Raw genomic sequence first — 18,801 nt, 5'->3', positions numbered from 1 at the left:
TGGCAGGTGGGGAGCCTTAGAATTGATTAAACAATAAAAAACAAATACATTTAGCTTCCCCGCTTCTCATCCTAGGCTTGCATTTCCAACTGAAATCACCATATAAACTAGGCAGCACCTAGGCAGTCACACAAAAACTTAAAACAATATTAATTATAACACAATTAAGAGCCAATTAAAAATCATGGGAAAATAGAAAGGTCTTCACTTGGTGCAGAATAAGACTAATGTGCTCTTTGGGGAGGGAATTCCATGAATGGGGTTTCACCCCAGAGAAAGCTCTAGGTTCTATGCACTGTTACAGTATATATAAGATTTCAGTGTCACTGTACTTCTCATTACATTGAACCCCACTTGTCTAAATGTAGACATTAGCATCCTCCTTTCCTTTTTTCACTCCCTTCCATCAGTGATGGAAGCAGTATCTAGGTAAGGACACACTTGTTATGGTTTTTATCATTCCAGAAAGCTGCATCTTTCAAACCCTGAAGGAACAGCATGAAGAACCAATTTCAATGCAGGCATCTGGCTGCTAAGTATGTTAAACAAAAAAAATTAAAAAATCAAATAAACAAACAATAGGAATTAGCAATTTGATGAGAAATTAATGAAAACCCATAAGGAAAAAATAATGATTTATTATTTGTATGGAATGATAGAAATTACAGTAATCATAATGAGCAGTAATGACTAATGATATATTGAAAATATAAAATATATAATGATCAATTTATGAGAGTTGTAACAATCATAAGCACATGGATAATAGTAATAGTAATAATAATAATAATAATAATAATAATAATAATAAATGTATAGGCCCACCCATGATCTATAATGTGACTGATACAGAGGCTGGAAAGACTGTAACTACTTAAAGTATTATAATGCTAAAAGCCATTGCACTGTTCCAGTAAAGACAGGGTGAGATCCAAGCTGGGAGACGGGGGTCCTTCCCCTCACTTCTGTCCCTCCAAGCTGCAGATCCTGGGAGCAGCAAAGATTATAGAAACAAGTTTATTGGCTTGGCCTGGAATTCAGATCTTCCACCTAAAAGCCTTGGGAGAACTGGAATCAGTACAATAAATCTGGCAGAGATAGGAAGGCAGAGGCATCAGCTGTGTTTTATTTTTATTTTTTAACAGTGTTTCTTTGCTCAGTTGGATAGCTTTATCTTTGCTCTTTTTATCTGTCTGTCTTTTTGTTTAATTGCATGATCTGTTTACTGGTTAAAGATTGCTAGCTCTGAATATATATCTAAGCTTCCTCAACTTGCGGCAGGATCTTACCATTCTTTCTTACATTTGTAATCCTTTATTATTTGTTGGTTCTATTAGCATCAAACACAACCAAAAATGTTTGAATTTGGTAATCTGGATTAAAAAAAAAACTAAAACTGGATCCTTTAATTTAAAAGTTTATTCCTAGGGAAGAAGGATCTCCTGTTCTGCCCCACCCAGAATCACCTACCCACCCAGGGAAGGGGGGATCTCTCAATTAAAGAACAGGTGGCATCAACTACTGAACCTGGGTGGAACTGTCTGATCTGGATTGAAAAGCTACAACCAAAAGTAATATAGAAGGGATACATGGGTGGAGATCCCAGGAAGGGATTTGGCAGACTTGTATGTTGGCAGATTGCTAGGAAAGCATTTGGCCCAGGAGAGATCAGAAAAGTCACACACCAGGCATTTCTATAAAAATAATTTTATTTACAGAAAACAAACATATTTAAAGGCTGTTTGCTGAGAGGAGAGATTTCTCTCAGCTGCATATTCTCTGCAAGCCTTCACAGAAGGGACACTGAAAAACTAAAACAAGTTCAGGCAAGTTCCTCCCTTAGGCAATGCAACCATTAACACGTGAAAAGGGGACAATTAAATTCAACCTCTTCACCCAGCCAAAATGATTAGTTACCATAGTAACCTTAATCTGTAGTAGAAAACAATATTAACATTGTAATATGTGTTTGGGTAGAAACGCATGCTACATCATCCCGATTCCAGAAATTTTCACATCTTTGCAGAAAAATCATGTTACTAATGCCCTGATATCAAACTAGAAGTGAGACAGATAAGGGTGGCAGAAATGGTAAATTTTAAGGGTATGAAGAAGCCGCCCAGAGTCACTCTTAGTGAGATAAGCGGTGACAAAATATGAAAAATAAATAAATAAATGTATTTTGGAGCCAAGCAACAGTACTGCATGTTTCAAATATTTTATTCTAGCAATGAAAAAGTACTTTGAGAGTCATGCTATAGAATTCCAAATCATGTTTACCCAAATCCGAATGCTCTTTCCCCTTCTCTTTTCTGAAAGTGAAAGCAGTGTTACTTATCATATACATTTAGGGCAATTCTTACTGTGTCATACATTGAATAGCTCATCTCACTGATGAAACATATTCCAACTGCAGAAAAAAAACCCTTATATATAAATGGGTTCTCCAAACAATAAGTCTTGCTTACTTGCCTTAAAACGTAACTGTACATATATATTGATTTGATTTATATCCTGCCTTTCCTCCACAAACTCAAGGGAGTATGCATAGCATTTTCTTTACCAACTTTTCCCCACAACAAAATTCTGAATTGTGGATGGGCTGAAAGAAGGTGATTAGCTGAAAGGCACCTGGTACACTTCTATTTCTAAAGGTTGACTTGAACACGTGTCTCCCAGTTCTAGACCAAAACCTGAATCATGAGATGACCAAGAAGCTTAAGTATACCAGCTTACTACAATGGCCATTTGAAAGGTCATAGCAGCATATTGTTTCTTTATCAACCTCAATGTACTAAATTACATTTTGGATGTCCAGTAAATATCTTTTCATCTTTATGCATTCTATACATCTGTTGTCCACATTCAGTTATGACTCAAAGAAGTGATGGAGTTACTAATACTGCTTTAATTCAACCCAGACTGGATTGATTACTCCACTGCAACTGTAACACAGTGTTACTTAGGCGTAATGATTAATAAAGTCTTATTAACAACTGGGTAGGGCAGCATGTGTAATCATGGAAGTGGCAGCAGCCACATTATTGAAAATACATCTTATAGAGATTTCAGGTCCCCCTGACGGATCCTCAGTGTAGCTTAATTCACCACCAGTATTTACCTAATTTCCTGTAAGTTGCTTATGGTACATGAGTCACTTGCTCTTCCCATGCAAGTCTGGATTGTTTAGGTTGCCATGGTAGTGATTACAGGAACAAAACTACAATAGCTTGCACTTCCCTGAAATAAAGCCAACTGGGGCTACTAGCTACTAAAATTGTGAAACTTACTTTCAGGTAAATTTAGTTAGAACTATTATGCTAAGAAATAACTCAGGTTAGTTAACACTGGTTTGAATGAAACATTGTATTACAAGACATACACAGTACAGGTTAATTTAAAATAACTTTCTAAAATATAAGATTCATATCACTGATTTAAACAAAGATTTTAATTTGAAAGAAAGACATAGGCAGATCAATCTGCTACTATATGACAATTAATGCATTTTTTGCAGTGTATTTCAAATTATTAAACATATAGTTTCTACATATATTTTGCACTACAAAATTATTGTTGGCTAGAGATAACCCATCCAAACTTTAATAATTCCCTTGACCCCCCAGTATGTATTTCCCCATCAGACATGCAAGTCTGCCTTTTACCAACAAAGCTTTTTTAAATGGACTAGTGGCTGGTAAGTTTCTGTAGCCTTCCAAAGAAAGGCATCTGGAAGTACTGAATACTCCCTATTACCAGCTATTCTGTCTTTTGCTGGAGGCTTTTTTAACAAACTGGCAGATACATTTCTATTCTAGACACTACAGTTTTAGATATTGCATGAAGCAGAAAAGACTCAGCATGATTTTTGATACGTAGAAAAAAATACACCTTATAAATCAATATTATAGTTGTAGTTGTTGCACAAGGCAGAAAAAACACAGCATGGTTTTTGATCTAAAGAAAGCAATCAGTCCTAAAGAATAACTTTTAATAAATGAAGAGCTACTAATAATTTCTCTCCACTGTCTGGTTTCCCAGTGTATTAGTTCTGGAACTGGCTTTTATTTATAGCAATAATTTGGAAACATTTAATCTTGTTATGATTCTGTTTACATAATCAGTGTGCCACGAAGTAAGGCCAGTAGGTATTAAGTTGGCACCCTCAAGCAACATTATAGCATACAGATGTAAGTCAAATCTAAAACAATTAAGATATTATGTAGTTAACATCTTAATTAACAACATAACAAATATCACAGCGAAATGATGCCTTGGATCTGAAGATCTGTGTCTCATACTATAAATTCCTTTAATATCTACAAAGACTATTATGACTGCTTTAGTGTATTAAGGTATTTTAAATGATAAAAGTATTATAAATATGATAGCATCTTCAAGGGCTCCACTTATGAACCGAAAGCAAAGAGCATTTTCTTCTTCTTCTTCTTGTTTATTCATTCAGTCGCTTCCGACTCTTCGTGACTTCATGGACTAGCCCACGCCAGAGCTTCCTGTTGGTTGTCAACAACCCCAGCTCCCCAAGGGATGAGTCCATCACCTCTAGAATATCATCCATCCATCTTGCCCTTGGTCGGCCCCTCTTCCTTTTGCCTTCCACTCTCCCTAGCATCAGCATCTTCTCCAGGGTGTCCTGTCTTCTCATTATGTGGCCAAAGTATTTCAGTTTTGCCTTTAATATCATTCCCTCAAGTGAGCAGTCTGGCTTTATTTCCTGGAGGATGGACTGGCTTGATCTTCTTGCAGTCCAAGGCACTCTCAGAATTTTCCTCCAACACCACAGTTCAAAAGCATCTATCTTCTTATTTTATGCATTTAAATTTTATGTTTTATAATATTCTTAATATACTGAATTTTGTATACCACTTCGTGACATTTTGCATACCTAGTATATTACATAAATATTATAGGTAAGTAAAACAGCCAATGTAGGCAAATAAAGTATTTGTAAGTAAACTGGAGAACAATATTACACAATAAATAAAAGAAAAACCTGCTGTTTCTCATAAATTCTACCAATTAGGTACAAATATGATTCAGTACAGAATGAGAAACGTATTAAGATTGGCCAGAAAATTTTCAAAGAAAGAAAGAATGATCCAACAACTGAGACTGAGGATTAGCTTGGTTGTTTTCTTTCACCACCAACCTGCTTTAAGTGGTATCTTTTATTTTGATATTTGGAGTTAGTGCCAAAGGATTCTACTTAATCCCTATTGATTCAATATGGATATGGATGATTATTGTCCTAACAGTCAGAAATCACGCTGAGACGAGGAGTTGGTCTCTAGTGTTTATTACTGATACATAAAACAGAATCCTAACAAACTGAAGAAGCGTGGGAAAACCCAGACAGATAAACCCCAAAGTCAAGGCGAGTCTGATCTGTGTCTCTTTGAATGGCTGCTTAATTCCTCAGTACTACGCATGTGTTTTCCACCCTGGATAGAGGCCCCCACCTGCTCGCCATCAGTACTTGTGACAATTATTATGATTTTTGCCATCCAGTCAGACTTGACTCCTAGTGACTACATAGACAAGTCTATGCAGTTATTAGACAATGGTTTTGAAGTGTTTTGCCATTACCTTCTTTTTAGGGCTGAGAGAGAGTGACTGGCCAAAAGTCATTCAGCAGGTTTCTGTGCCTAAGGCAGGACTAGAACTCTGGTTCCCCCATTCCTAGTTATCACTTTAACCACTAGACCAAACTGGGTCTCATGAATATGGATATTCCATCTTTAATAAAAAGTATCACAGCAGTTAACAGTATAAATCTTTTTAGAAAAGAAGGAAAAACTTTATCAAGGCAGATGATCTTGTTTAATGATAAAAATGATAACTAAAAAGTAAGCATATCTAAGATTAAAACAAAAGAGGTACAAAGTGAGTTCTCTTACAGAAAGCATTTCATCAGTGACTGAGAGGTCCTTTTTCCAATATGATGTGGTTGTGGGATTCTGTTGGTTATATTCATTCTGTTTTAATGGAATGTTATTGTGAGCCACCTAGGATTATGTGTATAAGACTAGCAGCCATATAAGTTTTCTAAATAAATAAATAATCAGTCATTCAGCTTGCTTACACTGTCTAATGCATATCTTATGATACAGAAAGACTGAAGCACATTAACCTGACCTAATAAGAGGCCCCTCATGTTCACCAAAACAAACTGTAGTCCCAGTGAAAGAGCAGGAGAATCCCCCGACCATGAATCTACATTTAATTGCAGATGAACAGCTCTCCTTCAGGCAAAAACCCTACCAACTTACAATAACTCTGATGGCTTCATGGCCATCATTTACTGGCTAGATTCTATTTCTTTCCCATAGACAAATATTAATATAGTATTTACTCTGCTTAAACTACAGGAAAATATAAATAAAATAAAATCCATGTTTGGTGATGTCTCTCTATAAGCATTCAATGTATCATGAAAATATTAACTACATATTGTATGGCACAGATAAAAACCTTGCGGAATCCAATGCCAGAAATTTTTTAAAAATTGGATCACACTATGTTTTAGAATCTACCATACAGGAAAGGAACCAATATGAAACTATGCCTCCAGTTCCCAACCCAAGGCAACAAACCATATCATCAATGACATTAAAAGCCACTAAGATATCAAGCAGAACCAAGGGAATTACAGTTGACCCTCCCTCCCTCCCTTCCAGCCCACCAAAGCAAGACCTTGGCAAAGTCCCAGCATACAGCTTAGCCTCATCCAGAAAAACACTTTTTATGTTTTTTCCCATCTATGACAATGTATGTATCTTCCTCAGTATTATCATTGTGTTTTGTTTTGTTTTGCTTTTTCTTTTGTTATCAGTTAAAAAGCAATTTAAAAAATCCAGAAATGCTTGGAAGTGTGTATCACAAAACACTTTTTAGCATTTAAGGAAGTTATATTAGCACCATGTAATAGTACCTCTGCTCTCTGAGAAACATTAACTTATTGGATCTTCTTGATCACACCCTTTTGCGTATTATTAGAAGCCAGAAAATTCAAGGAATATTCAAGAATAGATCCATTCGGATGCATCAGAAAGAATGGACTGTAAATTTGGAATAATGTTGTGTAAAATATTGTATGAATGTAAAATAGTTATAAAATAATTATAAAATAAGATTTATGGGTAAATATTGTCATGTTAAAGATCCTATTCTGACTTATATTCCAAAATCGAGGATTTTGATCATTTTTGAGGAATGCTGCTGTTGTTATATTACATTTATTACAGCTGCCCACTCCAGCAGACTCTGGGCAGCATACAAATTTAATACTAAGTTAGAACAATTAAAAACATCAAGCAAAAAAAAAAAAAGACCAAAACAGCCTGGACTAAAAACACCTTAACCTCAGGCCTGGGACAAAAGCCAGGTTTTATGGGGTTTTTGGAACCCCAGGAGACTGGGTGCTATCTATATCTCTTAATTACTACTCATAGACATCACAGATGAAAAAAGGATAGCAAATTTCAGATTAATTATAGTGTCACCTTTTATTCTGTTATTTCCCCAGTCAAGAAAACATTAGTAAGCAATTATATAAACTACTCAAAATGAATAAGCTTACACAATTTTAATCATGTAAAGCACAAACCTCTCTTTGCATTATTCCACAGTTACATATATATTAAGTATTTTACTATAAAATAACATTCAGTATTAATAAAGAAAAAGGAATTTAGTACTTACCTACAGTAATAAATTGGCACCAGTACAAAGCAACAGCCACCATTATCGTGGAAATGATAGAGCATCGCTCCATAGGCTGAAACCAAGGTACTACAAATAAAATAAATGCAGTACAACTTCAGTAATGACTACACATTTAGAACATACTTCACACATTTCTGTGTTTAGCTTCTGGACATCTCTTTTTGATTACAGCAGAAAAACTCAAATTATTTACAATACAAATTGTTTTAGGTTTCCATATTAAAAGCATAGCAGGATTGCACATTTCTTGATATCGCCAATAGCTTCTGTAGCAGATTCTCTAACCACAGTGCCTTATGTTCATGGGTCAAGTTTTCTTCAAATCATCCATCCTGAAATCTGCCACTCCTCAACTAGAGCCTGTCCATCCATATCCTATAATCTAATAAGCACACTCAGATTACATTCAGGTAGAACCTTTATTGTTTTCTAGCATAACACAGGTAAGAGCAGTTACTAAAACCTAAAGCAATACTGAAAGACTGGCAGCAGTTATAACAATACCTATGGCATCTGCAAGTGGCATCTGAAAAATACCATTTTCAAAATAGTTCACAACAAAGCAAAGATGAGCAACATACAAAGCAAAGTGGACCTTTGTGCTACCTTGCCATGTATAGTGGACAAAAACAAGGCTTAAGGAAACAATTCAAGTTGTGATTTCTATCATCTCTGTTCAAACCATGGAACAACTCAGTCTCCCAGTTCTGTTTCAAATTACCATCCTAGCACTGTCATCCTGAAGTTTCTGGAAATCTGTCCTAACCATTCCTGCATATTTTTATTTCCTTCACACTTCTGCACAGACCTTTCTTCTGAGAATTAGCATTCTGCATTCTATCAACTGCAGCTTTTATATCACAGAGGCTTTGTAATTTTGCACTTGTGACCTTAAACTGTAATTGTAGTCTTTTGCCATGGCAAGAGAGAGCACTTTCAGTAAGAGGTGGGCCTTCTCTGCAGTAGCTCCCGCCCTCTGGAACATCCTGCCCCCGGAGGTGAGATTAGCCCCATCACTCTTGGCCTTCCAGAGGAATCTGAAGCCCTGGCTCTGCCATCCGGCCTGGGGCAGGGAGGGGAATAGTCATGCCTGAGGATGGCTAGTGCCCTAAAGTGCTCGTCCCACACAAGGACTGAATTAGATCATTGCCATCTGGATTTTATTTTTACCTATATTTATTGTTTATTTATATACTATATTTTTATATATTGTAATTTATTGTATGTTTGTTTTATTGATTACTTTGTTGTAAACCGCCCAGAGTCCCTATGGTTGGAGGAGATGGACGGTGACAAATCTGACAAACAAACAAACAAACAAACAAATAAAATAAAGTACTATGGAACTTTGATATAAGTATGATGCAATTTTAACAAGAAAAAGAAAAAAAGAATAGCATCTTTGGACACCCTTTCTCTTTTCTTGAAGGGACCCTAATAACAGACTTCACACAGTTTGTCTTCAAATGAAAAAGAACATGTTGCGCTTATGATGATAGTAATGCCTGGAGATGGGCAGGAAAGGTTAAGGTAAGTGTAATATATACTAACAGAAAAAATATCTAACCAGGATCAGTACCAAATTAAGAAGGCAAATAACTTGGTGAGCCTGCCCCAAACGACACCGGAAAAATATGCTACCTAAAGAAGAAGCATTTTTCTGCAACTCTAGGAATGGAACCTATTTTGGGCTGGATTCACACAATATACTTAACTAGATCAATGAGAGGATGTTATGTGAACGACATAGCCCAGTCACCAGAGAGTAGGAGGTTAGAATCTAAAGCAGCCCCAGGTGGTACAAACACTATATCTCACCTAAGTGAATCTTCCAAGAAAAAGAGCTATATGTAGATTGCAACTGAAAATATATTGATTATAATATATTGATAAAACATACTGAATAATAATGATTGCAACCGCTATATAACTCATTGGCAGGAATCTGCCAGAGCCACAGAACATAGCACTGCCCACGCTAAATCCACTATCCTGTCCAGTCAATGTGGAAGGGTCTAGTGAAGTAAGAGAGCCTTACCAATACATCTTGCATTTCCCCAAATTGCAGCTTTTGACTAAGCTGGTGTGGTAGTGTGCTGTTGGAACGACAAACTATGATTGAGTCAAATATGTTTTTTGAATTAGGGCCACAGAGAAAAAAAGGTAATATTTTGATCACCAAATTCTGTTATGAGAATATTGAGTATATTATGATCCCATTCTTAATTCATTTTTAGCAGCAGTTGTGAAATTAGGACTCTCCTTAAGAAGAAAGGCTGATGCAGTTGCCAGGCTGACTGAAGTGGGAGGACTAATTCAGGAAAACTGTCAGAAAGAGTGAGCAAGCCTTTTGTGCAGCTTCATGTTCAAAATATTCTTCTTACCGCTCTCTGATGAATGATTTAGGCAGGCTGCAAGGGGAAAAAAAAACAAAACAGGGACAACTCTAGTTTCTATCTTTGGATGCCATGGTTAACACAAGCTACAATTCATTAGCCCACTGAGTTTCCCACTGCAGTTTGTTGCTGGAAAAAACATGTTTTCTTTTAGGCTCAGATAAATTAGTAATCTACAATTTGACAAACTACAGCTTGTCTTATCTTCAAATCTACTTAAAAAAAAAAGGAAAATGATTTGTTCATGTTCAGGATTGTGGGCAACTATTGCATTAACTGCAACTGCCTCTATTTAACTCCTTTTAGAAATTCACCTTTTCACTGCATTTTTCTTGTTTGTTGATCTAAACCTACCACCAAGTTAACTTGTGCTTAATTCTGGATCAATATACAGACTCAGGCATGTTTTACTGCAGCATTTTAAATTCATCTCAAATACTTACAGAATCCATGTTACCAGTTTTCTACCAATGTCATCATCTGATTTTTTTTCTATCATACCTCCTATGCTATGAAAAAAAGCGAGACCCTTAATATAAACCATAACAATGGATGTAAGATATGAAATGTTTAGGGGGGGGGCGGGAAAGCAGTGTCTGATCTACTCATAATTTAAGAAGAAAATATTGCATAGAGCAACTCCAGCATGCAAATAAGTAGGGTGGAATGTGGATACCTCCAGACAATATTCCTACTGAACAATCATTGTGTCCTCCTGTCACAGTGTTACAGGGTTTTTTTGAACTGAAAGTGTATTGTTTTGCAAGGGTGGCAATTGACACAGAGTGAAGTGAAGTGGACAATGCAGGCTTTTATACTTTCTACTATACAGGTAGTCCTTGCTTAGTGACTCCCTCGGACAGCGACCATTCACAGTTACGACAGTGATGAAAAAGTAACTTTGTGACCAATGCCTGCATCTACAACCTTCACAGATCTGTAAAGCAAAGGAAAGCTGAAGTAATACAGTAATCAGTAAGTAGTGTAAGCACAGTCATGGTCACGTGTTTTTCACTTAGCGACTGCTTCACTTAATGACCAAATTGCCACTTTCAATTGTGGTTGCTAAACAAGGACTACTTGTAGTCATGTTATTTACAGCAGGTATTTACAAAAGGTATATACAACACAATACTGGTGTTCACCTGGTGTCAGTTTCCTTCTAACTCTCTCTCCCAGAGTTTTAACTATTTTTTTCCTGGAACACCTGATCAAGTCACAAAATTATAGTGATAGAACATTGGTTGAGTTTGAGTGAACATTTTTTCCCCTAGATTTTCATGGAACCTTATTAGGTTTTCACAGAACCCTAGGATTCCACACAACAGTGTTTGAAAAACCTGACATAGGGATTAATTGCAACACATCATTTGACAGGGGTTGACGTTTGCATATAACTGTATGAAACAAGTTCAGCTCAGGCCTGAAATCCTTTCCTTTTTGCCAGATCTGTTAGGCAAGTTAGTTTTAGCTGAAATGTATTCTGAACTTTTCAAGTTTTCTGCTCCTCTGTTTTTCATTCTATTCTGGGGTTGCTTGTTTTTTTTTTTAATGCTTTAGGTGGTGTTTTTGAGCTTGTTGTATCACAATTTGAACCAAATGTCTGCAGAGCAGAAAATGTCTAGGTCCTTCCAAGATTCAAGTGTTGGGATGAGGGTGATAAGAAATCTGCTAATTGGAATCTTGCCAGGTGAAAAGCCACTTGACCAGGGTTTCTCAACCTCAGCAACTTTAAGACGTGTGGACTTCAACTCCCAGAATTCCCCAGCCAGCATGCTCTTGACAAGATACTGTCCAGTGTCTACCAATTGTTGTAAATATATCTAATTGATACCTTCACTTTTTTTAACCATGGCACAGCATTAGATGAGTTATATTGTTGGAAGTAGTGGAGAAGACAATTGCTGGAGTTGTTGTTTTCTGTGATATATCTTTTCATCACCCTGAAGCACACCTGGCTGCCCATACTTCTCAGTATGAAAGAAGCTTAATGGATGATGCTCCATCATGATACCTATCATTGGTATTTAAATGAAGTGTGGGAAGACTGAGAGGCTGTACCTACTGGATAATGAAGCAGGACATTTTCACTTCTTCCATGCTACCTCCCACATATTAAATGAAAGAACAACACATTAAACTCATAACTTTTTAAGATTTCACTGAAATTTCATTGTTTGTTTGTTTAATCCTAAAATATCAATGCTGCGTCATTCCAGACTACCTGTTTCTGCTTCATCAATTTAAATTAGAACTGGGTTTTTTTTAAAAGCAGGAGATTCTTTTTCCTGCACAGTACCAGTTTTCATCTTACAAAATCAAAAACTAATGAAAAGACTTAGAAGACTCAAATAAAGACCTTTTCCCTTGCCTCTCTCAAGATTAGCAACTATCAGATCTAGAAAGGTGCTATCTGATTTGATTGAATCAGGAAAACCATAGAGGAATTTTTTTAAAAAAAACCCTGTCCAGGTGAAAAGATTAGTGCTGGAGTAATACTATATACTAGTACCTGACTGCAGAAGGGGTTAAGGGGTTTAAGAACAGGCATCTGAGTTTGCTTTCTTTTCTTTCGCTTTTAAGCCTTTTTCCTCTTTTCTGTCTCATCTTTACATTGCAAGCCTTCAGGCAGAGAATGTCTTGTTTTTCACTGATTTTACATAAGCTCTCTTGGAGCCTTTTCAGTTGAAGAACAAGATATAAATACTTTAAACCAGGGGTATGTGCAATCTGTGCTCTTAATCTAATTTCAAATTTCTGGCCTATTGCACAGAGAGGGGGAGAATGTATTAGGAAAAGAGAGAGAGAGAAAGAAAAAGCAAGATAGGGACAGTGTGCAGAGCAGAGTTTCTCAAATTCTGCCCAGGTTCATGGGACCAGGAGGTGGGCTTCAGAACAACATTCCAGGCCGCTACACAACTACCTCTCCTTGGCGATGCACTGGGAATTTTTTTCTCCACAGCCCCAGCCATAGCTGGCTCATTTTCAGACTCAGTCTTTCTTTTGTTGGCTTCTCCCACACACACCAAATCTACTCTGTGATGATTGCCTTAGTCCAAATAAAACTCCCAGACTCAGAATCTTGATTCAGGTTCTTGGCTTATTTAGAAAACAGTGCAAACAGGTAAAAAGCTGAGAATGAGGAAAGCGCGCCTAAACTCAAACTAAACAGCGCCTTTGCAAACATCACTCCACCCCCTCCCTCACAAGCAGCCCTCCCCACATTCCCAGGTGCTCCTAACGAGCTCTGCTGATCAACAGGCTAAAAGACCTTGACATTTAAGAGATAGTCGAAACACATTCCTCCCTGGCACGATCCAGCCCGTTTCCTGTACAAGGTTCCCAGCAGCACCCTCCCAGCCAGTACACGTATCAGCACCATGGCAAGCAAATTCGCTGGAACATGACATACCACCCCCCCCAAAAAAAAATTCAAGCAGAGGGCTTGGAAGGATAAGCAGCATGAAAAGCTCTAAGTAAATCAGGGGCAAGAACATCGTGTGCAGCAACCCATTCAGGATGGGGGAAATGCTTCCAACGGACGAGGTATTGAAGAGACCCCCGCAGCCGCCGAGAGTCGAGCACCTCCTTAACCTCGAAATGTTGTTGCCCATTGATCATGATCGGTGGAGGGGGAGGTGAGCGAGGATGCCAATGGGATGAATCCTGAGCAGGCTTGAGCAAGCTGCAGTGAAAAACAGGGTGCAAACGCTTCAAATTATGAGGCAAATCCAAACGAACAGTCACAGGATTAATAACCGCAGTAACAGGAAAGGGTCCAATAAACTTAGGAGCCAACTTCTTCGAGGGCTGAGGTGACTTCAGAAACTTCGTTGAGAGATAGACCAAATTCCCCACCTGAAAAGCTGGCTGCTGGTGCCGGTGGTGGTCAGCGTGTCGTTTATAGGCAGCTTGAGCCTCTCGAAGGGCGGTTCGAATAATAGGCCATGAAGCAGCAAGCTTAGAGCCCCAATCACAGGTGGCAACAGCAGGCGCGAGCGGTTGAGGGAATTCCGGAATGGGAACAAAATCCCGACCAGAAACAATGCGAAATGGGGTCTGTCCAGTGCTTTGGTGAACTGCATTATTGTAAGCCACTTCAGCAAAAGGGAGCAAGTCAACCCAGTCATCCTGATGATAATTTATGTAGGAGCGAAGAAACTGCTCCAAAGTGGCATTAAGGACCTCAGTGGATCCATCCGTCTGGGGATGCCAAGCAGTAGAGAGCGCCTGCTCAGTGCCAATGAGCTTTAAAAAAGCCCACCAAAATTTCGAGGTAAATTGTGTGCCCCTATCGGTCACCAAACGAGAGGGGCATCCGTGTGGTCTGTACACGTGTACCAAGAAAAGTTTGGCCAGCTGCTGCACCGAAGGAATAGAAACACAGGGCACAAAATGAGCTTGCTTAGAAAAGTAGTCCTTGACCACCCAAATGACAGTTTTCTTCTGACTCAGAGGTAGGTCCACAATGAAATCCATGGAAATCACATCCCAGGGGTGTGCAGGGTCAGCCACTGGCTGCAACAGTCCCTGTGGCTTACCCACTGCCCGCTTAGACATAGCACAGACAGGACAAGAAGCCACATAGGCTTTGACATCCTTACGTAGGGTACGCCACCAGAACTGCCTACGAACCAAATGGAGGGTCTTCAAAAACCCAAAGTGGCCCACCTGCTTACTGTCATGAGAGCGAGACAGTATAGCAGAACGTTGAGAGTCAGGTACATAGAGATGGCCCTTAACCCAAGTGAGACCGTGCTCGATGGACACCTTTCCAGGATTAGCAAGAAGCCAGGGATCGGATTTCAGCGCAGCTACAAAAGCAGAGCAGAGCGCTGTTGACAGTGGAGGCGGTCTCCGAACCGGAGGGGAGGGAGGTGGCTGGTGGCCCCGAGCGCGACTACATGTAAGAGCCACCAACCCGAATTGAGGCCCCGATAAGACGGTGCCAATAACTTCGGAGACCGGGCCCTCGTCCTGTGGCAATTTGGACAGGGCATCAACCAAAAAATTCTTTTTCCCAGGTATGAATTTAAGATGGAAATTAAAACGACTGAAAAACTGAGCCCAGCGAATTTGCTTTGGGCTGAGGCGCCTGGGAGTCCGGAGCGCCTCGAGGTTGCAATGATCAGTCCAAACCTCAAAAGGGGAAGAAGCCCCCTCTAACAAATGCCTCCAAGTCTCCAAGCTGCTTTGACAGCAAAAGCCTCCTTCTCCCAAATGTGCCAGCATCTCTCCGACTCAGAAAACTTGCGCGAGAGATAGGCACAAGGCTTCAAAATTCCAGAGGGATCCCTTTGCAACAAAATAGCTCCAATCGAAAAATCAGAAGCATCCACCTGCACCACGAACAGAAGGTCCGGGTCAGGGTGAGCGAGCACTGGCTCCTCAGTAGAGAGAGCCTTGAGCCGATCAAATGCAGCCTGACAGTCAGGAGCCCAGTTGAGCACAGCCCCCGGGTTTTTTTACCTTACGGGTCTCCCCTAACCCCTTAGTTCGTAACAAATCAGTAAGGGGGAGGGCAATTTCAGTGAACCCCCTGACAAAGGAGTGGAAAAAATTGGTGAACCCGAGGAAACTTTGAAGTTGCCGTCTGGTTCTGGGGCGCTCCCAATTACGTACTGCTTGAACCTTAACAGGATCCATCTCAATGCCCTTAACGGAGATCCTGTACCCGAGGTAATCCAGGGATGATTTGTGGAACTCACACTTAGAAAGCTTCGCATAAAGCTTAGCGTGCCGAAGCTTTGTGAGAACCTGTTTAAGAAGCCGTTCATGCTCCTCCAGTGACTCAGTATAAATGAGAACGTCATCCAAATATACCAACACACCCTTAAACAAATGTTCATGTAACACCTCATTAATCAGCTGCATGAAGACCCCCGGAGCACCTGCCAGACCAAAAGGCAGAACCTTATATTGGAAAGAACCCAATGGGCAATTAAAAGCCGTTTTCCATTCATCCCCCTCCCTAATGCGAATGCGATAGTAGGCTTCGCGAAGATCCAACTTGGAAAATACTCTGCCCGTGGATAGATGTGCAAGCATGTCCTTGACGAGGGGCAGAGGATATTTGTTGGAAAGGGAGGCGGAATTCAACCCCCGGTAGTCTGTACAAAGTCTCAGGCTGCCATCCTTCTTCTCCCTAAATAAGACGGGAGCCCCGACCGGCGAATTTGCCGGTTCAATGAAGCCATGAGCCAAGTTCTTGTCAATGAACTCTCTCAACACAAAAAGTTCTTTCTTAGTCATGGGGTAAATCTTTGGCTTGGGCAAGGGAACGTCTGGCAGCAGTTCAATGGAACAGTCCATCTTGCGATGATGGGGTAACTGGTCGGCCTCCTCCTCCCCAAAAACATCAGCAAAGTTGGAATATACGGTAGGGAGACCCTCCAAATGGGACGAGGAAGTCAGAGCGGGAACCACTTCAGCCCTCCCGGCGGTCGGAGGCATGGCACAACCTAGAAGAGGCGCTTGATAGAAGCCATCCTCGAAAGTAATGGAGCGGGACCGCCAGTTGATGTAGGGATTATGAGAGGCGAACCAGGGAACACCCAAAACTACCAAAGGGTTTCCAACTGGGGTAACGATGAACTGAATGAGTTCATAATGGGAGCCCATACGCAAAGCCACTTCTCCAGTAAAGTGGGTAGCCGCCCCCCCCTGCAGTGGAGCTGTCAAGCTGCTAAAAAACTAGCGGCTTGGGAAGGGGAAAGCACGGTAAATCCAATTCCTTGACCAAGTCAGGATGGATTAAGCATCTGGAACAACCAGAGTCCAGCAAAGCCCAGACCTCAATGGATCTGGATTGAAATCCCAAGTCGATTTTGACAGCCAGAATAGGGCAATCAGCACTCACCATATTAGAGACGCGCCCGGATTCTACCACCTGCCCTGTGGCGCCATTTAAGACAGGTGGAAGTCGTTTCCCGCCGGTTGTTCGAACTCTTCCAACACGTCACCCGGAGTGTAGATGTCTTCCTCCTCTGCAGTCGCCAGCGCACCCGTCAGTCGCCTCGGGGGGTTGGCGGGTTTTCTTGGCGGCTTTTGCGGTGCTTTGCTGGAGCGATCTGGAGGTTTGGTTTTAGGGCAGTCGATGGCGCGGTGACCAGGCTTTCCACAAGTGATACATTGCCCCTGAGCAAAACGGCGGCGCCGCTCTGCATCCCATCGCGCAGTCGGCAGCAGCGCCAGAGCACGGGTAGCAGAGACGGGCCGGTCCTCCTTGGTGGCCATCATGAAAGTGCGCTGCGCATGTTCGGCTTTACCAGCCAGGCAAATCCAGTCATGCAAAGAGCTTGGATCATCCCGTCCAAGCGCCCAGCGCAAGACTTCGCGATTGAGGCCATCCTTAAAACGATCAATCAGGGTGGCCTCTGACCATTCAGGCACCTTACCCGCCAAAACTTTAAACTTAAGGGCATAATCAACGACAGTCTGCTGCCCTTGGACCAGTAGTTTCAAAGTGTCCTTAGCCCTTTCCTTGGCTAAGGGGTCCTCAAAATAGCGTTTAAGCGCAGCCAAAAAGGTATCTAAAGTGGCTAGCGCTGGCGCCCCAATCTCCGAGAGCTGCACATACCAGTCAGCAGCCCTGCCCTTCAGCTTTGTCGCCACGGCAGCTATTTTCTCTTCTTCCGAAGGGAAAAGGTGCACATGGCGTCTCATGAAACTGGCAGCATTGGTGAGGAAGAAGGACAGGTTAGCAGGGTCGCCATCAAATTTTACCGGGAAGTCCCGGGGAGGACCCCCAGCCGGAGGCATCCCAAGAGACGGCCAACTAGGTGCGACACCTATAGGAGTGGAACCCCGGGGACCCAATGGTGGAGTGCGACCGTCAGCCCCTTGTGATGGGGAAGGCAGGAGGCTGGGTTGCCTAACTGCCGCGGGACCACGGACGATTTTCACGATGTCCCCCAAGGCAGCAGACATGGAACGGAGAACGTGTTCCATGGACTCAATTTTGGACTCCAGGACTCTGATCCTGTCCAGGGTAGCGGAATCCTCGAGCGCTGCCCCCTCCGGCTGCAGGCTTCGCAACACCCCGGGGAGCACCTCCGACGGGGTGTCCGGCCAGCGGAGCTTCCATGTGGTATGGGACGTGCTGGCCCGGGGATCCATCAAGGCATCCCACAGGAATTGCTCCTGACCCATCACGTCGTCATCCGAGGGAGGGGGAATCCGCTTAGATCCTGCGGTCGAGGAAGAATCGCCCGACGGAGGTGTAGCGTGGGCGGGGACAGGGCTTGGATCCCGGCTCGGGAAAGTCGATTCTGGCAGCTGTTCCATCTCCTCCTCGGACTCTACCGGATCTTTTCCACCCTCAGCCATCGCTAAATCCCCTTTCGCAAGAAAATTTTCTGGTAAAGAGTAGCGAGGTCGGTTGATATAGTGATTCTCAGCTTTATGTGATGATTGCCTTAGTCCAAATAAAACTCCCAGACTCAGAATCTTGATTCAGGTTCTTGGTTTATTTAGAAAACAGTGCAAACAGGTAAAAAGCTGAGAATGAGGAAAGCGCGCCTAAACTCAAACTAAATAGCGCCTTTGCAAACATCACTCCACCCCCTCCCTCACAAGCAGCCCTCCCCACATTCCCAGGTGCTCCTAACGAGCTCTGCTGATCAACAGGCTAAAAGACCTTGACATTTAAGAGATAGTC

The 18,801-nt window shown here is 41.3% G+C and overlaps 1 protein-coding gene across 2 annotated transcripts in view; it reads right to left on the bottom strand.

Annotated features, from left to right (window-relative positions):
* CD47 (CD47 molecule) overlaps positions 1 to 18,801 on the bottom strand; it is a 79,547-nt gene that overhangs the window by 18,114 nt on the left and 42,632 nt on the right. The window contains exons 3-4 of one of the 2 annotated variants that reach the window (XM_063305577.1): positions 10,131 to 10,157; positions 7,723 to 7,812 (exon numbers count right to left, since the gene is read on the bottom strand). In XM_063305577.1, the coding sequence (XP_063161647.1) occupies positions 7,723 to 7,812; positions 10,131 to 10,157 (117 nt within the window). The remainder of the gene's footprint in view (positions 1 to 7,722; positions 7,813 to 10,130; positions 10,158 to 18,801) is intronic. The other variant, XM_063305578.1, reaches the window with a different exon arrangement.

The sequence above is a fragment of the Candoia aspera genome, chromosome 5 (genome assembly GCF_035149785.1).
Source record: "Candoia aspera isolate rCanAsp1 chromosome 5, rCanAsp1.hap2, whole genome shotgun sequence".
Taxonomy (NCBI): Eukaryota; Metazoa; Chordata; class Lepidosauria; order Squamata; family Boidae; genus Candoia; species Candoia aspera.
The sequence above is the reverse complement of the archived record's forward strand: the minus strand, read 5'-3'. Positions and strand labels throughout refer to the sequence as shown.